Source organism: Hyperolius riggenbachi, chromosome 8, assembly GCF_040937935.1.
Source record: "Hyperolius riggenbachi isolate aHypRig1 chromosome 8, aHypRig1.pri, whole genome shotgun sequence".
Taxonomy (NCBI): domain Eukaryota; kingdom Metazoa; phylum Chordata; class Amphibia; order Anura; family Hyperoliidae; genus Hyperolius; species Hyperolius riggenbachi.
Window position 1 is genome coordinate 273,271,570 of NC_090653.1, and position 21,302 is coordinate 273,292,871.

Genomic DNA, 21,302 nt, shown 5'->3' on the forward strand with positions numbered 1-21,302 from the left:
GTCTAACAGTCTCCCGAGCAGCAATCGCCGCTCGGAGACTGAAGTCGGGGCACAGCTCCACCCCTCAAGCAGGAGATGCGCGCGCAGCATGTGCGCGATCTCCGGCAAGCCCCAGGACTTGACGCCAATTGGCGTTAGGCGGTCCTGGGGCTGCCGCCGCGACCACTCCCACTGGCGTGGGGCGGTCGTTAAGGAGTTACAAGGCATTTTATTGACAAGTTGTAAAAATATCACCTTGGAGAAAACTCAGGAGAAAAAGTTAATTGCATATGGGCCATGATGTAGTGAAAGTTTTACAATTTTTTACATAAACAAATAACTTGTCTAAAGAAAAAGTTCATTTATTTTTAAGTTATTTAAAGTGGTTTCAGCAGACTCAAAACACTGTTTGAAATTACGCATTTTAGAAAACATGGATAGAATAACTAGATTTGATAACATACATTCCAACTGGATCAGACATTAGAAATACTTTCTGACTTGAATAGGTGATAGAAATACATACAGTCACCGGGCCAGGTCATAGGTCATAAAATAGAGAGGGCAGAATATGACCCTTCTATTTCATAGCCCTACGGCCCTTCAGCAAGGCTCGAGAAACCACCCACACATGGTCATGTAGTTCATCTCACCCAACTTGCAGAAACTGAAATAACTCATGACCTGTACGTAACTAATAGTTAAGAAGTCTCAGATGACCAGTTTTTCCACAGACAAATTCTTGCTGCAAAATTAACCCTCTCAGATATCTGTTATCAAAGTTAATATCTTAGTTGTAGAAACCAGTCTATTTATAAGAAATATCGTTTTTGAGTACTACTGATCTACAAGGAGTTGCAGTCATAGATTACACCTAATGGTTAATATTTCTTACATTTTGGTCATCAGTGGAACCAGATCGTTACGCTACACCTCCTATTCATGTCTCGGAAACAGTACCAGGTAATCCAAAGGCCCATACAGACGTCGGATTTTTCCGAACGACGGGTCGTTTGAACGTCCCGTCGTTCAGTCGTCCGCACGCCAAATCGGGCGTGTGTACAGACTGTCGTTCGCTTGATAAGAAAAATCCGACGTCTGTATGGGCCTTAAGCAGTAGATGGTAGAGTCCAATATAGTGTAGTGTAGATATATATATATATATATATATATATATATATATATATATATATATATATATATATATATATATACTGTATATATATATTTTTTCTCCAACAAAGAAAGAATCCCAGGTATAATGCTTATTCTATAAAACAGTTGAGATGTGTTCTTATAGTGGAATGTTTAAAATCTCCAATGTATTCCTCATGTACTTATTCTTCAGTAATACTTACCTCCTGGACTGAAATTTACCTAATTTTTACTTATTATTTCTGTCCAGGCTGAACTTGATGGATGTCTTTTTTCAAGCAGTTACCATCTTTTTCGGACTATAAGACACTCTTTTTGTCCCCCAAACATGGGGGCGGGGGAGTCACTGCTTCTTATGAAGCAAATGCTAGGTGCCAGGTGTCCCCCCACATAGGAATCCCCATGGGTAATTACTATTCCCAGTGCCCCCTGTGTCCTCACAGCAATTAGGTGCCCCCTGTTTTCCTACAGCAATTAGGTGCCCCCTGTGTCCCCACAGCAATTAGGTGCCCCCTGTGTCCCCGTGGCAATTAGGTGCCCCCTGTTTCCCCGTGGCAATTAGGTGCCCCCTGTGTCCCCACAGCAATTAGGTGCCCCCTGTGTCCCCGTGGCGATCAGGTGCCCCCTGTGTCCCCTCAGGGACAGATGAAGACAAGAGGCAGAGAGGTTGGGACACAGGAGTACGAGGGGGACATGATAGGGGACACAGGGAGCACCTGACTGCATCGGGGACACATGAGGCACCTAATTGACAAGGGGATACAGGGGGGCCCTAATTGCTGAGGGGAATCAGGGGGCACCTGATTGCCATGGGGACACAGGGGGCATCTAATTGCAGAGGGCACACAGGGGGCACCTGATTGCCATGGGGACACAGGGGGCACGTAATTGCCGAGGGCACACAGGGGCACCTGATTGCCACGGGGACAGAGTGGGCACCTAATTGCAGAGTGGACACAGGGGGCGACTAATTGCTGCAGGGACATGGGGGGTACCTAATTGCCGCAACACATTAGAGGACACAGGGGGGCATTAAAGAGGACACAGAACAAGGTGTACACAAGGGGGGGCAGAGGAGGACACAAGGTAGACATTAAAGTTACAAAGGGGATACAAGAGGTACAAGGGGGGGCGTAACATTTTTGGGGGATAAGATCCAGAAGACGCCTCTGCACCATGGACACACCAGGTTTATTTTTGATTTTTTTTCCCCCCTGGTTTTGTCCTCTAAAACTAGGTGTATCTTATAGTCAGGATCGTCTTATGTTCCAAAAAATATAACATTGTTAGTTTTGCATGGAGGGAGGATTGGAGTACACACACGACCACCAATGGACTGGTGTTAAGTGGTTAAATATATTCAGATTGGTTTGAGTGATCAGGTCTGCAGGGAAGAAATATATATTCTTTGAAATAGTAGACAGTTCGTTAAATTCTATATGGACTTGTGAAAATGAGTTCCAAAGTATTATTTCATTTTTTTTTTTTTTACCATAAAAGGATATACTTAGTTTGAACATAAAGTTAAGATGGAAATCTGTCAAGTAATTCTGTATGATGGAAAGTGTATAGCTCCCACATAGAACCTAAAATAGAAACGTTCTTCTGTGGTTGTTGAGCTACTCCATAATGGTTGTTGTTATTTTTTACTGTATGGTCATCAGTGGATCCAGATCATCACACTTCCCTTCTTACTCATGTATCGGAGGCTGAGCATAAAGCAGGTACTCTAAGCAGTAAACGGTAGCATGTTACCTAGTCTGGATGTTATAGGTCTTGGGTAGGGAACTGCAAATAAGTGAGATCTACCTCAAAAATATGGAAGCAACCAAAGAGCACATTGTCGTAAAACTGGACATAGCCCATAGCTAAGTTGTAGTTTGTGTATCTAGTAAGAATTACTGTATTTTTCAGACCATAAGATGCCCTTTTTCTGCCCAAAAAGTTGGGAGGAAAAGCTGGTGTGTCTTATGGTCTGAATGCTACAATTTGCCTGCTCCCTCCCCCCTGCATTGTGAATGGTGATCGCAAACTGTGCACCTTACCTGCATAGCACTGAGAGCGGCATGGTGCAGGCTGTGATCTCCTTTAAACATGGGGAGTCGGATGATGGAGGCTTCCAACATGGCTGCTGCTGCTGCTGCTACTAAGCAGTGTCTTTTAAGCTTAGCAGACTGAGGGCAGCATAGGGCAGGCTGAATCTCCTTAAAGGAAACATCTCAGGGAGAAAAAAAAAGATCTACTTACCTGTGGCTTCCTCCAGCCACTGGCATCTGTCCCTCGCTGCAGCTCTGGGTTCCCGGGGTCTTCTACGTTGCAGGTGTCGACCTCGCCAAGGACGCCAGAGCTGCGGCAAGGGACAGATCGGCTGCCAGGGGCTGGAGGAATCCCCAGGTAAGTATTTTTTATTTTTTTTCCTCAGACCTTTCCTTAAATGCTGAGAGCTGGAGGAGGGAGGCTCTTGACATGGGTGCAGCTGAGCAGTACACAGCCCTGCCAATTACGGCTGCCCGCTAAGTGACTGGCGCCAATAGCCTCGCGGGTGGGACAGCGGCACCATCACTGATCCAATCACTGAACTCGCTTAGTAACAGCGAGTGGATTAATCTGTGTCTTACATGTGTCCTGTGCATGAGCTCAGGTCCACTTCAATATCTCGCACTCCTGATATTATGGCCTTCCACTGCCCCTCATATTCCCTCACTATCACCATTACAGTGGTTGGTGGGTGTTCTAGTCTCAGAATGTTTCAAATATGTACTTCCACTCCAATTCCTCCATATATACTCCCCAATAATACCTCCATGAAAAGTCCTGCATTTCAACTGCAACTGGGAGGAGCCCATTAAAAATAGGTGGAGTTATAGGAATACTCTGGTTTGTTAGAATGGATCAGTTTAGTTTTTAAAATGAAGAAACTTTTTTTTAACCAGAAAAGGACATACCTAATTTGAACCAAAAGTTAACATACTAGTGAACATCTGTTAAATAGTAGTGTGTAGAAGAAAAAGGATAGCTCCTCCATAGAACCCAAAATAGAAACCTTCCTTGGCTGTCTATTCTCATAGATTACAGTTCAACTAATGGTTATTATATTTTTACATTCTGATCATTAGTGGATCCAGATCTTCTGACTTTGCATCTTATTCATGGCCCGGAGGCTGAGCATACACCAGGTACTCTATGCAGTAGATGGTAGAGGCTAAGCTTAGCTAGTCTAGATGTTCTGTCTAGCTTATGATGATTCCTTGTAGACGCTAATGGAATTCAATAAACACTGCTACAGTTACCAAACGGTAACATTTTCCAATTTATCCCTCATTTAAAAGGAACTTGAAGTAAGAGTAATATGAAGGCAGCGATTTTGGTTCCCTTCAAATCAGAATACAAGAAAAAAGAACTGTTAGCCAGTTACAGACTTGCTTTAAATCTTAAAGTGAGAGGGAAATGGAGGCCAGCATCTTTCTCTTCTTTTTTCTCTTTTAAAGTAAAATACTAGTTACAATTTAAAACAGACCTGAACTCAGAACTTCCTCTTTGCTCTAAAGAGGTGTGGGCAAACTTTTTGGATCTCTCTCCCTCCCTAGCTCCCTCTCTCCCTTATAACTCGAGCACACAGGGAATGGTTGGGTGTAACTCATTCCTGTGGCGATCTCCATGGCGACGGTGGCGTCATGTAACACGCCGGTACGTAAGGACGGAGTGTCACATGATTCCACCATTGCCATGGAGATCATAGCTGGAATGAGTGATTGGGTGAGTGCATTGTGTTGTTGTGTGTTGTACACGCTACTTTGTAAGGACAGTGGGAGGGAGAGGATGGGAGGGTATGGAATCCTAGAAACGGGTCAGGCTGGCTTCATAGTGGCCACGGGCAGAATCTGGCCTGCAGGCCGTAATTTGCTCAGGCCTGCTCTAAAAAATAAGCAACAGCATAATAACCATTAAAGAAAAACATTTCCTTGTTCATAGAGCAACTTCTGAGATTCTGCAGTGTGGTTACTTCCTGGTATCCTGGGAGCATAGAAAGGGTTAACCTCCTGTGTTTACATTAGCTCAAAATTCGGCAGAGTCGGCAGACCGTTGACTAGCTCATTACTTGCCAAATAGAGAGAATTAGACTAGCTGTTCTATATAAACACACACAGGGTGGATTTCTCTGTGTTCTTGTCTACTGTGCAAGAGTTCAAGTCCACTTTTAAAGATTATATTTAAAGATCTGTATTTTCACATTTTGGCATCAGTGGATCAAAGTCATCATATGTCACATCATACTCCTGTCCTGGACACAAAACAAGGAGCAGGTAACCCACACAGTAGATGGTAGAATCAAATGTAGTATGTATGCACTAGATTTTTCGAATTTTAGGATTATTTGTAAACAAAAGGACATAATCAATTGAAAAAAAAAATAAGATAATTGGTAATACAGGCAAAAATCAGTTGTAGTGCTAACTGTAGTTTTGCATAGAATACAAACTAGGAGCTTTGTTCTTTGATTCTTGACTGTTGAGATACCAACTTAAAGAGACACTGAAGCGAAAAAAAAATGATGATATGATGATTTGTATGTGTAGTACAGCTAAGAAAAAAAACATTAAGATCAGATACATCAGTCTAATTGTTTCCAGTGCAGGAAGAGTTGAGAAACTCCAGTTGTTATCTCTATGCAAAAAAGCTATTAAGCTCTCCGACCAACTTGGTCCTGGAGAGGGCTGTTATCTGACTTTTATTATCTGAACTGTAATTGAACTGTTTACTTTTCCTCTGCTAGAGGAGAGTTCATTACTTCCCAGACTGCTCTGAAAGACTCATTTTGAATGCTGAGTGTTGTGTAATCTGGACATATTATAGAGTGATGCAATGTTAGAAAAAACACTATATACCTGAAAATAAAAATATGAGAATTTTTTCTTTGCTGCTAATCTTCTAGTAATTATTCATAGTACACAACCAATTCATTATATCATATATTATTTTCGCTTCAGTGTCTCTTTAAAGCGGTTTAACACCCAGCATTACAACTTTGCTTTAAAAGATTGCTTACAGCTTACAAACTATTATGCCAGATTTTTTTTTAAGCAGAAATTCACTGAATGGGTTAAACATGACATTTTAGTGTTGGATTCAACTAGGAATCCGCATCCATTCTTATCTTTTAGTTACAAATGTATCTTTATTTGTTATACAAATAGACCTTTGAAAAGCCTGCCGGGGAAGCCCTCTTTGTTCTCTCAGAGCAGTGTTTGTTTGTTACATTGTAGATAGATACATTTGTAACTAAACAAGCAAGCACAGAGGAGTATTTCTAGCTAAATGCAGCACTAAAATGTCATGTTTAATCCATTCAGTGAATTTCTGCTAAAAAAAAAATCTGGCATAATAGTTTATAAGCTGTAAGCAATCTTTTAAAGCAAAGTTGAAATGCTGGGTGTTAGACCACTTTAAATGGCCCCTAACTGTTTAGTATTTCTTTTAATTTGGTCAGTGGAACCAGAGCTTCATACTTCACATCATACTCACATCTTGGAGATAGAACATAAAGCAGGTATTGCAAGCAATAGATTGTTCAGTCTATTGAAGTGTAGAGGACCCAGCTTAAGATGATTCCCTGTAACATGCTAATAGTGTTCAACAAGTCCTGGTAGCGTCAGAGGCGTATCTCCAGGGGTGCAGGTATGGGATGTGGCATGGGCACCTCTTACAGGGGGCGCGGCTCCATAGCATCCTTGGTGTTTTCCATATATATTCCCTTTCTCCCCCTTGAATCGTACTTGTCTAGTTCTCCATACAGATACTAATTTTTATCAAGGGGACATTCTGCTGCCTGGTTACATCTTTTAGGTGAACAAGCTGCCTAACTGTTATTTGGGGGATATGCATTGGCTAACCTATCGCGCTGCTCCATTCTCACAGGTCATGCTTCACTTCAACTTGCACACAACTAATTAAACCAAGTCCCCCAACCCCCGATGCCTCCTTCTCCTGCCCTGTGTTTGCCATGGGCACCGTTTTCACTAGATACACCCCAACCTGTATAGCTTTGATCCTTGTGTAGCTTTGATCCTTGCATAGAAGCCAGAATAGAAACATTCACGTTGGTTAATGAGCTGCTCCATAATGGTTACAGTGTAATATAGTGCAGGGGACCCAGCCTGGGATGATTTCCCGCAGCATGCTAATAGTATTCTACAAGCCCTGCTACATTCATAACATAGAAGTAGAACCTGTACAGCTTCGGGTCTTGCATAGAAGCCAGATTAGAAACTTTCTCTGAGCTACTCCATAATGGTTCTTGTCTTTTACCATCTGGTCATCAGTGGATCCAGATCATCATCACACTTCACATCCTACTCATGTCTCGGAGGCCGAGCATAAAGCAGGTACTATAAGCAGTAGATGGTAGAGGCTAGGCTTCTCTAGATGTTCTATCTAGGTTCTGATGATTCCTTGTAGAATCTATTGCTAGAGTAATGTATTTGAGATTAAAGGGAGACAACCTTACAGAGGGAGAACATAGAAAGAGCCAGAGAGAACCAGGGGTGGGAAACACATGTGCAGCATGGCGTGGGAAGAAAATGTGGGCGTGGCCATGCTAAAATGGTTGTATTCGGTAAAGATGCGGCACAGCAATACTCAGTCATACAGTATCAGTCATGTTAGAATGGAGTCCTTTTTATGTAAATGATATTTTCTCAATAAAAGTACATCCAGTGCATTTCAGGCCCCTTTTACGCTTTCATTGCAAACCTGCGTTGCGGTACCTTGTTTTACCGCAGGATAGCGCAACAACAATGCAAGGCAATGGGGCTTAGCACACATCACATTGCAATGCACCGGAATTGCCCGATCTGCCACCGAGCTGACGCAGGGTGTTATCGGCGGAAGTAATGAAAATCAATGGGTGACGCATACCTTTTAAAAGAGTTGGTGGCAGCACTGTGATGCACATGCACAGAACGACAGAATACAATGGGGATCCCGGGAATCCCAGTGATGTACTTCCTGTCCAGCAGGAAGTGCGTCACTGGGAGAGGGGCAGAGAGGGGTGTGCGGAGGGAGGCGCTATGCATATGACCCTGTCGTCGCACTCTGCCCCAGGGTCATGTGGTTTTGTGCAGTGCGATGCGGCGGGGGCTTTTCATGTGTAAAACCGGCCTCAAGGTCGTCATTCACACTATTGTTAGTACTGCAGTTATTATTATTATTATTATCAGTTCTGAAACATGCTGCAGGCACTGATTACATAAGTGGAACACAACAGCTGCAATCACTGTAGGGAAATGCGGAATGGGCTGTGCACAAGATGCACACAAATACATGAATAAAATCAATCATGTTTGCGACTGTGATTTTGTGCGCATCTTCAAACGTGGTTTAACAACTTGTATGGTGTGAATGAGGATTTAAACAGGTCTCCTTCTTTTGTTGCAATAGATTTTGGTTTGTATTCCAAAAAAAAATCAAAAATAAAACAGTGAAGAACAAGTATAACATGTATTGCATATTGAATTAAAAAGTTATAATCTCATACACTGTATAGCATAAGAACCCGCTTTTGTAAAATTATTAAGCTTATGGGTCAATATGAGTCAATATGAAATACCATTTCTCACCGATTCTCTCTAGCGACTGGGTGAGCATAATAATAGTGGCTAAATAAGTAGCGAATTGTATCCACATTCCTGCGAACGATGGGTATCCCTTTATTAAAGGGGCACTATGGCGAAAAATTTTAACATTTTTAAAATAGATGTAAACATATAGAAATAAGAAGTACACTTTTTCCCAGAGTAAAATGAGCCATAAATTACTTTTCTCCTATGTTGCTGTCACTTACAGTAGGTAGTAGAAATCTGACAGAAGCAACAGGTTTTGGACTAGTCCATCTCTTCATAGGGGATTCTCATGGATTTATTTATTTTTTATTTAAAAGCACTTAGTGAATGGCATTTGCTCCATCCAACTGACAAAAAACTGTGTAGCGAGCAGGCAAGCTGGCCAGCATCATTGCTTAAATCCTTTTTAGGGAATATATTTTAAAGAATAAAAGCCTTGCTGAGAATCCCCTATGAAGACATGGACTAGTTCAAAACCTGTCACTTCTGTCAGATTTCTACTACCTACTGTAAGTGACAGCAATATAGGAGAAAAGTAATTTACCGCTAATTTTACTCCGAAAAAAACATACGTCTTATTTGTCTGTGTTTGCACATATTTTAAATGTTACAATTTTTCGCCATAGTGCCCCTTTAAGTAAACCCAAAGTGAGAGGTATATGGAGGCTGCCATATCTGTTTTCCTTTTAAGCATTACCAGTTGCCTGGCAGTCCTATTAATTAGTTGTATCTGAGTCACAACCCTGAAACAAGCATGCAGCAAATCCAGTCAGACTTGAAGTCAGCATGCGTGTTCAGGATCTGTAGCTAAATGTATTAGAAACACAGGATTAGGGGGCCTATCCTTAACCTCCCTGCTGGTTGTTCCTAACCTTAGTACATAGCAAGGAAATGAGCAGCGCTACTTAAAAACAGACTAGTGCCTACCTGCAAAAGAGTGCAAGCCCCACTTGTGGGGTCGAATACACACCGAGCATACACATGACCTGTCTACCACTAGAGGAGGATGTTGGTTTCCATTAACAGCTTGCATGCAACCTATTAAGTACTCGTCCCTCCCACTGCAAAGAAGTCAATCCTCCATGGGAGGGGCCTAACACTAACTAAATCCTAACCTATGTATATGCATAGCCTGGGTGCGGCTAATCAAATAAAATCGAAAATTGAAAATTGCGCAAAAGGTGGATCAGCGCAACACCAGGCCGCCTCCGAATGGCCTCCATCAGAGATGCGCTGAGCCCCCCCAGGAACTACAAATGCACCTTGAACCCAAACAGAAGCTCAGAGCTTCTGTTTGGGTTCAAGGTGCATTTGTAGTTCCTGGGGGGGCTCAGCGCATCTCTGATGGAGGCCATTCGGTTGTTCCTAACCTTAGAGGACCTCTGTCGCAAAAATCTTAAACATTTAAATACATGTAAACATATACTAATAAGAAGTACGTTTCTTCCAGAGTAAAATGGGCCATAAATTACGGTACTTTTCTCCTATGTTGCTGCCACTTACAGTAAGTAGTAGAAATCTGACATTACAGACAGATTTTGGACTAGCCCATCTTCTCAGGGGTGGTTCTCAGGGTTTTATTTTTAAAAGCACTTTGTGTATGAAAGTTGCTCCGTCCAACTGCCAAAATGGGAGGCTGGCCAGCATCTTTGTATAAATCTTTTTCAGGGAATGTCTTTATAAAGAATAAAGGCCATGCTTAGAATCCCCTATGAAGAGATGGACTAACCCAAAATCTATCTGTATTGTCAGATTTCTACTACCTACTGTAAGTGACAGCAACATAGGAAAAAAGTAATTTATAGCTCTTTTTACTCAGGAAAAAATGTACTTCTTATTTGTATGTGTTTTAAATTTTAAGATTTTCGTGGCAGTTCCTCTTTAACCTCTCACCCTGGTGGTGCCTAACCTTAACATCAATCAGTGGTGCCTAATCTTACCCCCCCCCTCCCCCCCTAGTGGGCAACTATCTTGAACCCTTATGGGCACCTAACTTTAATCCCCCCCCAGTGGGCAACGAACCTACTTAATCCCTCTAGCTTTAACCTCCTCCCCCCTTCCGCCCCACCTCCAACCCTAAACCCGCGCAACAAATATGGGCCACTGCTAAATAGCGTGGTTTGACCGCTATGTGAACTTCGCACATGCTATTAGTAGCTCCAGTTCCCATGGCAGGTAGCCCATATTTGTCACGCTCCATTTAGCTGTTCCGCATAGGACTCAATATAGATATGTTCCTGTTTGGTTGTTGAGAAATCTCATAGATTACTCCTAATGATTATTCATTTTGTATTCTGATAATCAGTGGATCCAGATCTTCAAACATCACCTCATACTCATGTCCCGGAGAACAAAGATAAATCAGGTACTATAAGCAGTAGATGTAGAGTCTACCCTAGTCTAGATGTTCTTTCTAAATGATTCCTTGTAGAATCTATTGCTAGTGGAAATCTCCTGTTTTTTAAGGGACCTTGACGCGAGCAGAACATGGAGGCTGCCATCTTTGTTCCCTTTAAATCAAAATATATTTTAAAAAATATCAGTTAGATATTTATAGGCTTAGATTGAAAGTGACAATTGATCTTTTCGCATTTTGGCCCTCAGTGGATGCAGATCGTCACACTTCGCTTATTAGTCCTGCCCTGAAGAAAGAGCATAAAGCAGGTAATCTAAGCAGTAGTTGATAGAGACTGATGTAGTTTAGATGTCCTAGGATTGTGATGATTGATTTCCTGTAGCATCTAATTCTTGTAGAATCCAACATGTTCGGCTATACTTGACAAAAAGATAAGGAACCACGCTCAGAATCCTACAGAACTCCTTTTAAGGACCTTGTAGTGATGGAAATTTGCAACTGGCGTATTTATTTCATTTTACAACTAGTCATTTGCCAGTGTTCCTGTTGATATTTTGCATTTAGAGTTTTTAGTCAAAGATCTGCAATATGCATGCCAGTTGAGTCAGGACTCCATGTACTGTAAGCAGACTCGATTTTGGACCACTAAGGCCCAGTGCACACCAAAAACCTCTAGCAGATCCACAAAACGCTAGAAGTTTTTGAAGCAGATTTTCAGAGCGATTCTGGGCATGTTTATAGAAGTTTTCTAAACATGCCTAGTGTTTTTTGGAGCGTTTTTGTGCAGCAGATTTCATAAATTGTTACAGTAAAGCTGTTACTGAACAGCTTCTGTAACAAAAACGCCTGGAAAACTACTCTGATCTAGCGTTTTTCAGAGCGGATTTCCACGTTCCTATTCTTTACATTGAGGTAGAAACGCCTCAGAAATCTAAAAAAAACTCTGCAGCCCCCGAGTTTGCGTTTGTGGAAAAAATGAACCCCTCTGGTGTGCACCAGCCCATTCACTTTCATTAGCCAAGCGGTTTTCCCCCTGCAAGCGTTTTAAAAAAACGCTCTGGTGTGCACCAGCCCTTACTCTGGGAAGCCTGTACTGATATTTTTTTTGTAAGTTGGGGCTGTTGCAGCTACTAGATAAATAGCTTTTCAGCAACCCTACTATCTTCTCATTTGACTCAGGTGATGGCTGCCACCTAGTAGTAGATACTTAAAAAAAATCCAATCCAGATTTGCATTGCTTATGTTCTAGTCTATTTGTTCACCAGCATTATTAAGCCAGCCTCAAATTCTGTAAAATATTGGAGAATTCTTTAAAATGTATGCAATTCAGAGATAGTTAGTGATGAGTCTAGAGGCTCATATCCACCTTCTTCCGACAATTTTCCAGATGACTGACGATGTTTTGAGCGAGAAGCGGTCATTTACGCAATCTTGCAACGTGGGTACAGGCGCATTATCAAACAATCGTCACTTAGCGTCGTGCGGTGATGACGTCCATCACGGCAGATCGGATCTTTAAGATTCCCAACGACTGCCGCACAAAGTACCGCAATCGCTTGAAGTCTCGTTCGGGATGCAAATAATTTCATCTTAGTCTTGCCTTAAAGAGAATCTGTACTCTAAAATTCTTACAATAAAAAGCATACCATTCTATTCATTATGTTCTCCTGGGCCCCTCTGTGCTGTTTCTGCCACTCTCTGCTGCAATCCTGGCTTGTAATTGCCAGTTTTAGGCAGTGTTTACAAACAAAAGACATGGCTGCTAACAGCATGTGATAGGCTGAGAGTAGCTCAGTGTGTGTCATACAGAGCTTGGAGGGGGCCTGGAGAGGGTGTGTATAGCTTCTATCCTATCACAAGCAGACCTGCACATTCCTGCCTGAGTGCCTGAGCCCGACAGAGCCGACAGAGGAAAGAAGATTAGATTATATAACAGGGATAATACAGCCACTGTGCAACTAGGAAAGGCTGCAGTAAGCCAAAGCACATTAGAACAGGTATAGGAACTTATAGGATAGAAGAAATAAGGCTGAAAATTTTGTTAGAGTCTCTTTAAATTTCATATAGTTTGAAACTTGACCAATCCAAATCGTCAGTAAGTTATTTGGATTGGTCCATTTTCAAGCTGCATGCAATTTATTTGAAGGTTGAATGCAAGTCAAAATTATTTGCATCTCAATGACCATCTCTAGTAGTCGGCAACTGCAACATTGCAGAGATGGCACAGTAAACTTGTGAACGTGATTTCCAGGAATTACTGGAGGTACTTTTATCAGAAAAAGAAATCTGTTTTTTTTTTCTAATTATTTGGTCTTTGAGTGGTATTTTATAGCGTAAATTGCACACTTTTTGCATAGTACTAAAACTAGAAGCGACATTTGAATACTCTGTTAAATGACACCTTTTGCTAACATTTTTTACATTCTGGTCATCAGTGGATCCAGAACTTCCTACTTTACACCACACTCATGTCTTGAAGACAGAGCGAAAATCAGGTAATCCACACAGTAAAAACTCCACATAGAATCCTATAGAAGTTTTGTGAAGTGCTTTAGAATTAATATTGTGTTATCTTAAACTCCTGAGATAATTTGTAAAAGTTACAATAACTAATGTTATGGTTTTGAAACTCTCTTTTTCAATTATTTTTTAGAAACTTAGAAGTCTTAAAGATGTGTTGTGCAATTCTTGAGGAATCAACTCAGAATTGAAAAGCTTGATAACAATTCTCAAAATTCCATTAACTTTGTCACACAACTCCTCTTGCTGAAATTGTTTAAAACTCTCACTAGGAACCTTAAGTTTTTGTTTTCAGTTTTCAAAATATCCAGTTAAACTTTCCAGACTGTCCTGATTGTAGACTTCTTAAGCTGAACTTGGAACATCACATAATTAAGAAAGCACAAGAACCTCAAACTCCCTTTTAGCACATGTGATAATTTTGAAGATGATGTTTTTGCATCTGGGGAAGTTTTGCGTGTTGGTGTACTCAATGTTGTCTTAACTTACCGTACTTTGTTTAATAAGCTGTTAAAAGTACAACTGTCAGTTGGGCTTAAAGGCTGTCCGGCCTGTAGGAATAACCACCCACTAATCAGCTCCAATGCCCCAATCTATCTCCACACGCTTCACCTTATGTGGCACGTCTCCGCTTGGACAGGAGCTGAGGAAGCAACACCTACCCGACTTTCGGTTACACCCAGGCCTTTAGTGTGCAAGGTATTGGAGCTGAATGCAGGGTGAGTGAATAAACTTCCAGGCCAAACAAGGATTCAGAGTAAGCAAAGTCCAGCAACAGTCCAGGGGTCATACAGGGGTGATCAGATATATCGTGGTACAGGAGGGCTAGGCAAAAGAGAGGTAAAAAATGCAAACCAGGCAGCAAACAGCCATAACGTAATCCAGGCAAGAGGTCAGTACAGGCGGCAGGCAAGGAAAGGACCAATAACAAGCAGAGGTCGAAGTCCAGGTAATCCAATATAACAAGATAGCACAATACAGAGCACCCAGCAACCAGCAAGCTAGAGTTATCACGGGCAACATGCAACTGTCACAGCAAGGTTTAAATACTGACAGCATCCAATCAGTGGCCGGCCACTCACTCTCAGCGTCCCACACAACAGCCCTGCCTGAGTGTCAGCTGACTAAGAGATCGGCTGACACTAAATACAAGCCTACCTACGTGTCAGCTGACTAAAACTGTCAGCTGACACTAAGTCCTCCGTTTTCTTAATGAATAGGCCGGACGTTTGCTCCAAATCGTCCGTCCTGCACCAGCCCTGGAATGCACACAGTGAGGAGCAGCGCACGTAGGTCCGTCGGGAGGGACGCCAGCGTTGCTACGGGCTGCGAGCTCAGATGTGGAAGTGCCAGGTAGTACTAGCAACCCGCTCTTGGCAGAGACAGCCGTGTCGCTGGATCCCGGAGGTAAGCCCCTTGCAAAGGCTCTTGTACCCTAGACTAACTCTTTAGATTGTTTCTGGAAGTGGACTTCCTTCAGACATTTGCAGAAACTGACAGCTATACCTTAAAGCTATGTGAGACATTTTACTTGCACTGAGGCTCTGACAATGGACTATTAATTGGCTGGGAGCAGGGCTTAGTCAGAGAAAATAAAGGGCTCAACATCAAGTCTGGAAAGTTAATACCGTTGTGTAGAGTATACCCCTAACTACCGAGGGTCTTTTCTGGGCAAAAAATTATATTTTTATGATTATCACACTCACATGTTCCACATGAGGCCGCACTTTAGTTAATTTTCAAAACTCCTTAAGGATTTTTTTTAAGTATTATAAGCAGTCTGGACCCTCCATTGAAGCTCAGTATTGTTTTTCCACATATGTGCTTAGACTGCTTTCTATGTGGTAAATGACCACAGTCAGCCCTCATGGGACTCAGACAGTACATTTGCCTGTATATGGATACATGTATTCCCTGCCAAGTTTCAGCATAGTATCGGATGAATTCCAAATATACCCTTACTGGCAATTTTTTTGGTCATGTCATCAGAACAAAAGTACCAAATCTTTCAACTGCATTTAATAAGTGTTATTGATTTCCAATCCCTTAGAGCCTAGGTTCTCAATATGTGTTGCGCGTACCCCAGGGGGTACGTCTGATAGTTCTAGGGGTACTTGGGCTTGATATACTTAACCAAGAATAACAAATTTAGAGCTTTAGAAAATGATAAATCTTATTTAAACAACACCCAATTAGTATTGGGTAACTAATAAAATGCAATCGTATATGCTTGCAAATTGTTTTAGAGCCGATTATCGTGTACTACCATTAAATATACATTTGTCTAGGTGTTACTTGTGATAATGTTTACTATGCTAGGCCTAGGAGGCACTTTGTAAGTACAGGGTTTTAAAAGGGGTACATATCAATAAAATGTTGAGAAACACCGCTTTAGCGGAATCGTTACTCAGATAAGTGGAAGGAAATGTCCTCCTTCATCCTGGATACTTGTCCCTTGTGTGACTCACTCAGCACAAACTACTTATGTATTATGGTTGTACCTGGAATCAGTCCCTTGTGTAGGCCATCAGAGGCAGGGCCGGTTTAAGCAACAATGGGGCCCCAGGGCAAAATAAACCTGGGGGGCCCCCCCAACATATACCCCGGAACAAAAATCGGCATTAAGAGACCTTTTTTGCAGCTGGTATAGTCAGGGTGTGAAGCCCCAATCGGTCGGAGCTCCACATTCTGGCTATTCCAGCCTGCATGGGGGACAAGTGGTTAAAAAGTTTCAGGAGGGGGGACCCCACAATTTTTTTTTTTAAATTCCCACACTCTAAACATAAAAAAAAAAAAAATTGGGAAAATAGGAAAACATGCCAGGGATCTTCATACAGCCATATTGCGGCTGCGTATAGACCCCCTGGAAACTCCGTCAGGAAATTTATTGCGCTTTCGTTTGATGCATGTAAAATTACACTACCGTTAGGTTTGCTACTAAAAGTGACATTTACCGCATTTAAAAGTATACTTTTTTTCCTTCGAAACTTTAAAATCGATTTTCTCAAAAACTATAAGGTCTTTTTGAAAAATAGTTTTTTCCTCTTATTCCTAATGATCTCCTTAACATACCCTGCAAATTTAGGGATTTGCTATTAACCATTAAAGTCGGCAGGTTTTTAAATGTGTTTTTTTTTCCTTTGAAACTTTAAAATCGATTTTCTCAAAAACTATAAGGCCGATTTTGAAATTTTTTTTTTCCTCTTGTAGCCACTGGGGGCCCCTACAAGCTCTGGGGCCCTGGGGCAGCTGCCTCCTTTGCCTTAATGGTAGCGCCGGCCCTGATCAGAGGACAGCTTACTTTGTAAAATAACTACAAAGCAGATGCTTAACTGATATCTGGTGTTTATATCAGACAGGAAGCTGTCTTGTCCATTAATTGGTAATATATTAATTCAAAGGCCTCAAACTTATGAGATTCTTCTGTGTCAGATTTGTCACCAGTGGATACCAGTTCCTCTGTTGTGGCCCCTTTGCCTATTGACTCTGCTCCTTCAAGAACATTTCATGAGCATTTGGAAGGTAGGTCCTGATTTTATGGTCTTCAGAACAATTCCCAGCCAATGCACCATCTAGATGCAGCTATCATACCTCCCTAGAGGCTGGACTTTTGCTAAGCTGTGGGCACTCAAACCTTCCTGTTTCTATGTATGAGAACTCATGAAGATGTACGTAAAAAGGGAGACAGATTTATAAATCTCTTGAGTTCCTATATTGGTTTACGAGACCTAGGCTGACATTTTTTCTCTACCAGATAATTACTGCCAAAAATAAGCTGATGATTGTGTAATATTTATGAGTTAGATGACCTAATTAAAGCAGCAGGATTGCAGCCATTTTCTTTGACCTGCGGTTGTCGCTGGGTACCACTTGCTGTGAAATTGTTAACATAATTCTAGCTTTGTAAAACACTGTATGAACAATGTTAGCAGGTGGGAAAGATGGATTCTATTGTCTACTACTGTTGGTCAATTTATTACCTAATGAGAACCGGTCAGAAAGTTGCATTTGTAATAACCTAAATACTTATCCTGTTACTGCACTAACTGTGTGGTATTACCAATATGAAAATGCCTTTTGCCCTGTTACCTAATTGTATTGTGTTTCTACTCTTTAGGTCTTGTGAAACTTTAAGTGTGCCTGCAAGGCTGCCTATGGTTCTGCCTTGTGACTTGTTGATATCTGTCATTCTAAGCCCATGACAATGAATCAGGAAGAGAAGCTGTATGATTAGTGACTCTTGTTGCTAATTTTCAAGGGGGCCCCGCTCAGTGGCGAGGGAGATCAGAGCAGTGAGGGAAGCCTCAATAGGATCCTGAGTCTTCCCTCTCTTTAAGTATCATATTTTGTACCCGAGCTTCAGCTCAGGTACACTTTCAGGCAGACCGTGCAGATCTGGAGAAGAGGCTATGTGAGACAATCACAGTTGCTTGTAGTAAAAGGAGTGTCTTGTGTATGTGAAGGAGGGAGGATCAATATCTACTCCATGAGGCAGGCAACTCCTAGAACAGAATTCCTATCGGTCACTATATACATTCTCGAATTACTGTATGTAAAAGACGCTAGTTGTAAAAATACCTGCGATTTTTTAATGTCTAATGACTTTAGTTAAACATTATTTTTCAATGTTATGTTTTTTTGTACAAACGCTAAACTTCACACCACCACTCTCCTTCTCTCTTTTTCCCATCCGAATGTACTTATTTCTGTATCTGAATTTCCAGGTCAGAACATACGCTACAGCCATTAGGAGAGGGTGTTGCAACCTCTGTTAGAGTGTTGATTTTATTTTCTACGTCATGAACATTGTTATACTTGTGAAACATAATTATTATTGGGATAGGAAATTGGATTATGGACGCACACCCGATAGTCACAATTAGTTCCATCGGCCTGCTGTCAGAGCACAGATAATGAACCCAGAATATTCGTACAAAACCAGCGCCTTATAACAAACTTATTCTGAAATTATTATTATGTATTGGATTTATATAGCGCCAACATAGTACACAGAGCTGGACAAAAAATAAGGTTATAGACAATGATAATAGGGGTGATAGACAACACAATACAGGTAAGCAGTAAGACACACAACGCCAGATCATAAACTGGAGTAGTAGTCCAGTAATTCAAGTTCACGTTGTTCTGTGGGCAGGATGTAAGGTCGGGTAGGATACACAAGGAGGGAGCGCCCTGCCAAAAGCTTACAATCTGAAGTGGGAGGGGGAGTGGTGACATGAAAGGTAAATCCCATTAATTTATCCCATTCAGAAATGTTACCCATATAGCAACTACACTAGTGTGTCATGTAATAGAGCTCACCACTACCAACCATGATAACCAATTATGAAGACTCCTCTTTCTGCAAAATCAGATGCAATGGTGGCTGGGTGGGGACAGCAGTGAGATGTTTGTATCCTAATCAGGGCCGCCATCAGAAATTTTGGGGCCCCTCACACAACATCAAGCCTGGGCCCCCCTACAGACTGCTGTGCACACCCTCTAACCACCCCACCCCCGTGCCCACCAACATTTACAACAGGGGTCCCCAAACCTTTTCAGAGAAGGGCGGGGTCAAGATACTTCAGACTGCTGGGGGGCCGGAACATACATAAAATGATGTTGAAAAACATTACATTGAATCTAGGAATTGATTTCCCCAACCATGCCCAGAGGAGAACTCCCAGCAGCAGCCATTCAGTCATGCGCCGCCTGAAGAACAAAACAATATACTCTGTACAACGCTGCGGAAGATATCGGCGCTATACAAATATTAAATAATAATAGATGAGGCTCAGGTGACCACGCTCCATACCCCCACACAGTTAGTTTGCTACCCAGCAACCAGGCTTGCTCATCACATGTAACCACGGTGGTTCAAATGAGTTGTAATTGCCTCAGCTGAGTGGCTGTATGTGGCAGGGTTAATTACCCATAATGCCACCGTCCGCCCTGTGTTTCAACAAGCTTGCAAGCAACCCATTGGTCGCATTGCAAGCCTCGCTATGGCGCACTTTCTCCTTCAAGCCATAGCGAGACTTGCAATGCGATGAATAGGTCGCTTGCCGAATACTGGGACGGGTCCCTGGACGGGAAGCTGCTCAGGCAATGCCAGCACCTGCATCGGGGTGGGAGTGAGTCAACTGCTGGCTAGCAATTAGCAAATACTCTAGGGCAGGGGTCCCCAACCTTTTCCGGCCCGGGGACCACTTTCTGACCAAATTTTTTTTCCGGGGGGGGGGGGGGGGGGGCGGGGGCGTTAGGTGCACGTCCTAGTGGACAGTGGAGTGGGTTACGGGGGGGGGGGACAGGGTGCAGTGGCGTAGCTAGCATAGTTGCCCCAGTATAGGGAGTTTAGTTACCCCAGTATGGCTAGTATAGTGCCCCAGTATAGCCAGTATAGTGCCCCAGTATAGCCAGTATAGTGCCCCAGTATGGCCAGTACAGTGCCCCAGTATAGCCAGTACAGTGCCCCAGTATAGCCAGTACAGTGCCCCAGTATAGCCAGTACAGTGCCCCAGTATAGCCAGTATAGTGCCCCAGTATAGCCAGTATAGTGCCTCAGTATAGCCAGTACAGTGCCCCAGTATAGCTAGTATAGTGCCCAGTATAGCTAGTATAGTGCCCAGTATAGCTAGTATAGTGCCCCAGTATAGCGAGTATAGTGCCCCAGTATAGCCAGTACAGTGCCCCAGTATAGCCAGTACAGTGCCCCAGTATAGCCAGTATAGTGCCCCAGTATAGCCAGTATAGTGCCCCAGTATAGCCAGTATAGTGCCCCAGTATAGTGCCCCAGTATAGCTAGTATAGTGCCCAGTATAGCTAGTATAGTGCCCCAGTATAGCCAGTAGAGTGCCCCAGTATAGCCAGTAGAGTGCCCCAGTATAGTGCCACAGTATAGCCAGTACAGTGCCCCAGTATAGCCAGTACAGTGCCCCAGTATAGCCAGTATAGTGCCCCAGTATAGCCAATACAGTGCCCCAGTATAGTGCCCCAGTATAGCCAGTACAGTGCCCCAGTATAGCCAGTACAGTGCCCCAGTATAGCCAGTACAGTGCCCCAGTATAGCCAATACAGTGCCGCAGTATAGTGCCCCAGTATAGCCAGTACAGTGCCCCAGTATAGCCAGTACAGTGCTCCAGTAATGCCAGTGCAGTGCCCCAGTATAGCCAGTATAGTGCCCCAGTATAGCCAGTATAGTGCCCCAGTATAGCCAGTATAGTGCCCCAGTATAGCCAGTACAGTGCCCCAGTATAGCCAGTACAGTGCCCCAGTATAGCCAGTATAGTGCCCCAGTATAGCCAGTATAGTGCCCCAGTATAGCTAGTATGGTGCCCAGTATAGCTAGTATAGTGCCCAGTATAGCTAGTATAGTGCCCCAGTATAGTGCCCCAGTATAGCCAGTATAGTGCCCCAGTATAGCCAGTATAGTGCCCCAGTATAGCCAGTACAGTGCCCCAGTATAGCCAGTACAGTGCCCCAGTATAGCCAGTACAGTGCTCCAGTATAGCCAGTATAGTGCACAAGTATAATGCCCCAGTATAGCTAGTATAGTGCACAATATAGCTAGTATAGTGCCCCAGTATAGCCAGTATAGTGCCCCAGTATGGGTAGGTGGTTACCTTAACAGCGGCCGCTCTCCCCTCTCCGGCGCGTGTACTTATTCCAGCAGC

General features: G+C 42.7%; 1 protein-coding gene across 35 annotated transcripts in view; it reads left to right on the forward strand.

The window, feature by feature from the left end:
• NTNG2 (netrin G2) overlaps nt 1–21,302 on the forward strand; it is a 293,725-nt gene that overhangs the window by 238,533 nt on the left and 33,890 nt on the right. For 18 of the 35 annotated variants that reach the window (XM_068248880.1, XM_068248879.1, XM_068248878.1 and 15 more), the window contains 10 exons: nt 889–942; nt 2,799–2,858; nt 4,251–4,310; nt 5,379–5,438; nt 6,623–6,682; nt 7,455–7,517; nt 11,059–11,118; nt 11,358–11,417; nt 13,545–13,604; nt 17,062–17,151. The exons of 1 other annotated variant lie outside the window; for it this stretch is intronic. In XM_068248880.1, the coding sequence (XP_068104981.1) occupies nt 889–942; nt 2,799–2,858; nt 4,251–4,310; nt 5,379–5,438; nt 6,623–6,682; nt 7,455–7,517; nt 11,059–11,118; nt 11,358–11,417; nt 13,545–13,604; nt 17,062–17,151 (627 nt within the window). The remainder of the gene's footprint in view (nt 1–888; nt 943–2,798; nt 2,859–4,250; nt 4,311–5,378; nt 5,439–6,622; nt 6,683–7,454; nt 7,518–11,058; nt 11,119–11,357; nt 11,418–13,544; nt 13,605–17,061; nt 17,152–21,302) is intronic. 16 more of the 35 variants (XM_068248882.1, XM_068248892.1, XM_068248906.1 and 13 more) reach the window with 8 other exon arrangements.